The sequence below is a fragment of the Monodelphis domestica genome, chromosome 1, assembly GCF_027887165.1.
Source record: "Monodelphis domestica isolate mMonDom1 chromosome 1, mMonDom1.pri, whole genome shotgun sequence".
NCBI classification, from domain to species: Eukaryota; Metazoa; Chordata; class Mammalia; order Didelphimorphia; family Didelphidae; genus Monodelphis; species Monodelphis domestica.
Genome location: NC_077227.1, coordinates 231,881,755 through 231,885,695, shown reverse-complemented (window position 1 = coordinate 231,885,695; position 3,941 = coordinate 231,881,755). Strand labels below are relative to the sequence as shown.

General features: G+C 41.7%; 1 protein-coding gene across 1 annotated transcript; it reads right to left on the bottom strand.

Moving 5' to 3' along the window:
• Positions 1–479: 479 nt before the first annotated feature.
• LOC107649223 (endogenous retrovirus group K member 6 Env polyprotein-like) lies at positions 480–2,231 on the bottom strand. Its single transcript, XM_016422789.2, has one exon. The coding sequence runs from the start codon at positions 2,229–2,231 to the stop codon at positions 480–482; it is 1,752 nt and encodes a 583-aa protein (XP_016278275.2).
• Positions 2,232–3,941: the final 1,710 nt, after the last annotated feature.

The following is a 3,941-nucleotide window of genomic DNA, read 5'->3' as shown; positions in this document are numbered from 1 at the left end:
TCCCGTTGCATGCAATCAGACATCACTCTCCAGAATGGTCAACTGAAAATTAACAATTTCTGTCATGTTCTCATGCTTACTGACCGTAAGGTGACTGTAATTCTAGAAATCTTGGCACCTTCATAATTCTGGATCAGAGCATTAACAGTCTTCTTTATACTTAAAGTTCTGGCCTTAATAGTGCAAAAGAAAAAATCAAGGTTGATCAATCAAGAGTGACTTTAAAAAGTGTCCTCTAAAATATAAATACTGATCTTAGAGCAAAATACTGATCTCTGTAAGATTTCTTAGAAATACTGATCTCTATAAGCTTCCTCTCCCTTTTCTTTTTGATTGTGTGGTGGGAGAGATTCCTTTAAAGAAAAAACATCCTCTCTGAACAATTCAGGAGGGACAGACGTGTGACATAGCAAACATGCCTTCACCTTCTCAGTATATATCAAAGATTGGAATGTAAAATATCATGATACTCTGGTCTTTCATAAAACGGTTGTGTTCAATTCAACATTTTCAGGCACCAATTGCCTAGTGTGATAAGACCGTGCCAATTCTGGCAGTATGCCTCGAATGTAGGCTCTGTTTTTACAGCTCCTGCTGCAAAGTATAATCAAACCAATAGCCAATAATATGAATAAAATGATAGTACCAATGCTGGTTAAATTAGCTCTACCAAACCAATTTTGGGGATCTAGGGAAGATAAAGTTGCTTCCCAATTTGCAGCTATATTTGCAGCTTCATTCTCATATACAATTTGGTCTAATTTGTTGATCTGCTGTTGCAACTTAATAATGTCCAAGGTGCTGTTACGACTTCCCCAAGCACCCTTGATGTGCTGAACGACCAGTTGCCATTCATATGACACATTATCATATGGCAACGGAGTAATACAATAACCCGTTTGATTGTAATGACAGGGATAAGTAATTCTTGTGTGTAAAGCTTCAACCTCTTTACCTAACCAAAACACAGCATCTTTTAAACTGTCCAGCTCATCTCTATAAGCTAAGTCAATACTCTGCTGAGTGTGCCATAATTTGGAAGAGTTAGACACCACTTCCTGTATGAACTCATGGTTCTGGATAGAGGAAGTTAATGCCAATGTTGCCGTGGTTAGTGATGTGATCATGGCAATTACTGAGACTACGGCTCCTACAAGTGCAAAGACCATTCTCTTGGACCTATGTATAACCATGTTAAATGCCTTTTGAACAATGTGCACAGTAGGCGTAGATGCCCACGTCTCTGTCAAGTTGACAGGTACCCACATTAAAGGTGGATGATACATGATAGCAACATATGAATCTTGGTTTTTAGGACTAAGACATTGATGTAGTCGGCATTTTGTGCAGTTGATCTCATATAGACCTTGGTCATTTTTAAAAATTCGAAGGTTGTTACCTACTAGCATTACATAAGGAGCAAAAACACATGCTGTGACATTGATGTGACTGTCATACTCAAGATCAATTCCTGAGTTCTTCACCTTGACCTTAAACTTGTATATCGGCTGCGTGGCAGCCACTATCTTCCACTGCGTGTTCTGTATAGGACCTGCTTCAATAGCAAGTCTAGAACCAGCCATGTCTACTTCTAGCAAGTCCTCAATTTTCTGAAAATTCTGACATGGCATGTGCCATTTCTCATAGTCAGTGTATTTGTCTAACCGTGTCAGTTGTTCAGAGCGACCACAACGTAACCTGGGTGCCCAATTGTAAATGTTAAAGTCTGTGGTTGCCGGCATCTTAACCTTTCTGGGAACTCGGACAGAACAATCTGTCCATGGCAACTCCTTTTGTACCGTACCTATCTGATTTGGACATAGGTACTTGTTAGCAGGGTGTTTAGGTTGGAACGTCTTACGTGCTAACTCATCTCCCATTCCTATCACACCCATGCCAACCCCTACATAACTGTTGTCAGTGGCATTTTTGACAATCCACGCTTGCTGTCTGCGTGGTACACAGAAAGAATTACCAATAAACGAATTTCTAAAAGACATACAAAATGGAGGATACACAGTAGATCCTGAATAATTGTACAGAGCCCCTTCAGACTCTAGAGGAACACGTTTGGCTAGAATAGGGTGTGGTAGCCAGTCCGTGTTGTTAACATATGCCAGAGGGGGCTTGTCCATCCAAGTTAACATTCTCAAAATAGGAGGTTTGGGCACGATGGACCAGTAGACTTCAGCATGACAGATGTTCAGCAAAGTCAAAATAGTGAATGTCATCAGAGTAAATGTAATGTCAGTGTTCAGAGTGCGTGCATTCACCAGTGTTGCCTTCGATCCCGGTGCCCTGCGCTTGACCATCAGGTAGCTGACTGGAGACAGCAGCGATGCTCGTCTGCTTCTCGTCCTGGTCTCGGGCAGCCGGTGCGGTGCTAGACTGGTGAGCCTGTTGCTCTGCTCCCCTTGCATCTGGAAGCGGTCCCTTCCACGGTTTGAGATGCTTACTGGGAGTCCAGATCTCTCCATTATCTGTGGAAACACAAGCATATCCTCGACCCATCGTTATTAGCCTGTTCGGACCTCTGTAATCTTTGTCTCCTGGCAGTCTCCAGAAAACCCAGGGCTGCTGCACCGTGTCCATTGTATCATGACACTCAAAATGCGTCTGCATAGGTGTAGCATTCAGCCCTTCTGGGATGGAGAAATGATTGAGAGTTAAAAGTACTATCCTTAACAGTTTGTTAGGGATAATAGGTTTGGGTTTAGAGATATCACCTTCATAAATTGTCAGGTACTCTCCTTTTTGTTTTTGTATCTGGTTCTTGAGAGTCCTGTTAGCTCTCTCCACTATTGCTTGACCAGTGGAGTTACCTGGAATTCCAGTTTTGTGGTTTATATTCCACAGTTTGCAAAATTCTGCAAACCTTTTGCTGGTATATGCAGTACCATTGTCAGTTTTTATCTGACTTGGAATCCCCAAATGCGCAAATGCTTCCAGCAAGTGTGCAATGACATGAGAAACTTTTTCTCCCGTTTGTGCCGTGGCCCATATGACCCTTGAGTATGTGTCAATTGTCACATGCACATACTTCCACCTTCCAAAAGGAGCATATTGAGTCACGTCCATCTGCCAAAGCTGGTTAGCTTTGAGTCCTCGTGGATTAGCTCCTGGGGGAAGAGGTGTAGAGGAGAACTGGGCACACGAGCTGCATTGCTGGATTATCTCCTGTGCCTGTCTTTTAGTAATGTCAAATTGGCATTTGAGAGATTTTGCATTTTGGTGCAATAAAGAATGTGATCTAACTGCATCTTGAAAAGCAGATGCCACTAAGGTATCCACCTTAGCGTTTCCCTCCGAGAGAGGACCAGGGAGGTTAGTATGTGAACGAATATGTGTTATAAAAAATTTGTTCTGCCTCTGCCATATCACCATCTGGGTGGTACGGAACAAGAGATATAACTCCTCATCAGGTACAGGTTTAATCTTTGCTGTTTCCAGCGAATTAACCAAATTAACCACATATAATGAATCACAGATTATATTACAAGCTTGTACTACATCCCTTAGCACACTGCGAACTGCAGCTAGTTCAGCTTTTTGTGGAGAGCCATAAGTAGTGTCTAATAACATTGTACTATCCTGGACTACAGCTCCTGCTCTCCCATGTTTTGATGCGTCCGTAAAAACGTTCACAGCATCTACAAGAGGATGCATGGATGTCATTCTTGGAAAAATAATAGGAGTCAATTTTACAAACTGTAGTATCTTATTAGCAGGAATGTGATTATCTATCTGTCCTGTATAATCTGCAAAAGCAATTTGCCATGGCAAAGACTGTGCAAATAAATTCTGAACTTGCTCTCTTGTTATAGGCACATGAATTGTACTAGGATCTATGCCAGTTAATTGTCTTGCCCTTTTTCTGATCTGAGTTATCAGCAAAATGATAAGTTCTAGATAGCTAGTGAGGGATTTAGTTTGTTGATTGG

What these genes read in the sequence shown, in the direction of transcription:
- LOC107649223 (XM_016422789.2), bottom strand. Translation starts at nt 2,231, where the DNA reads ATGACATTCACTATTTTGACTTTGCTGAACATCTGTCATGCTGAAGTC.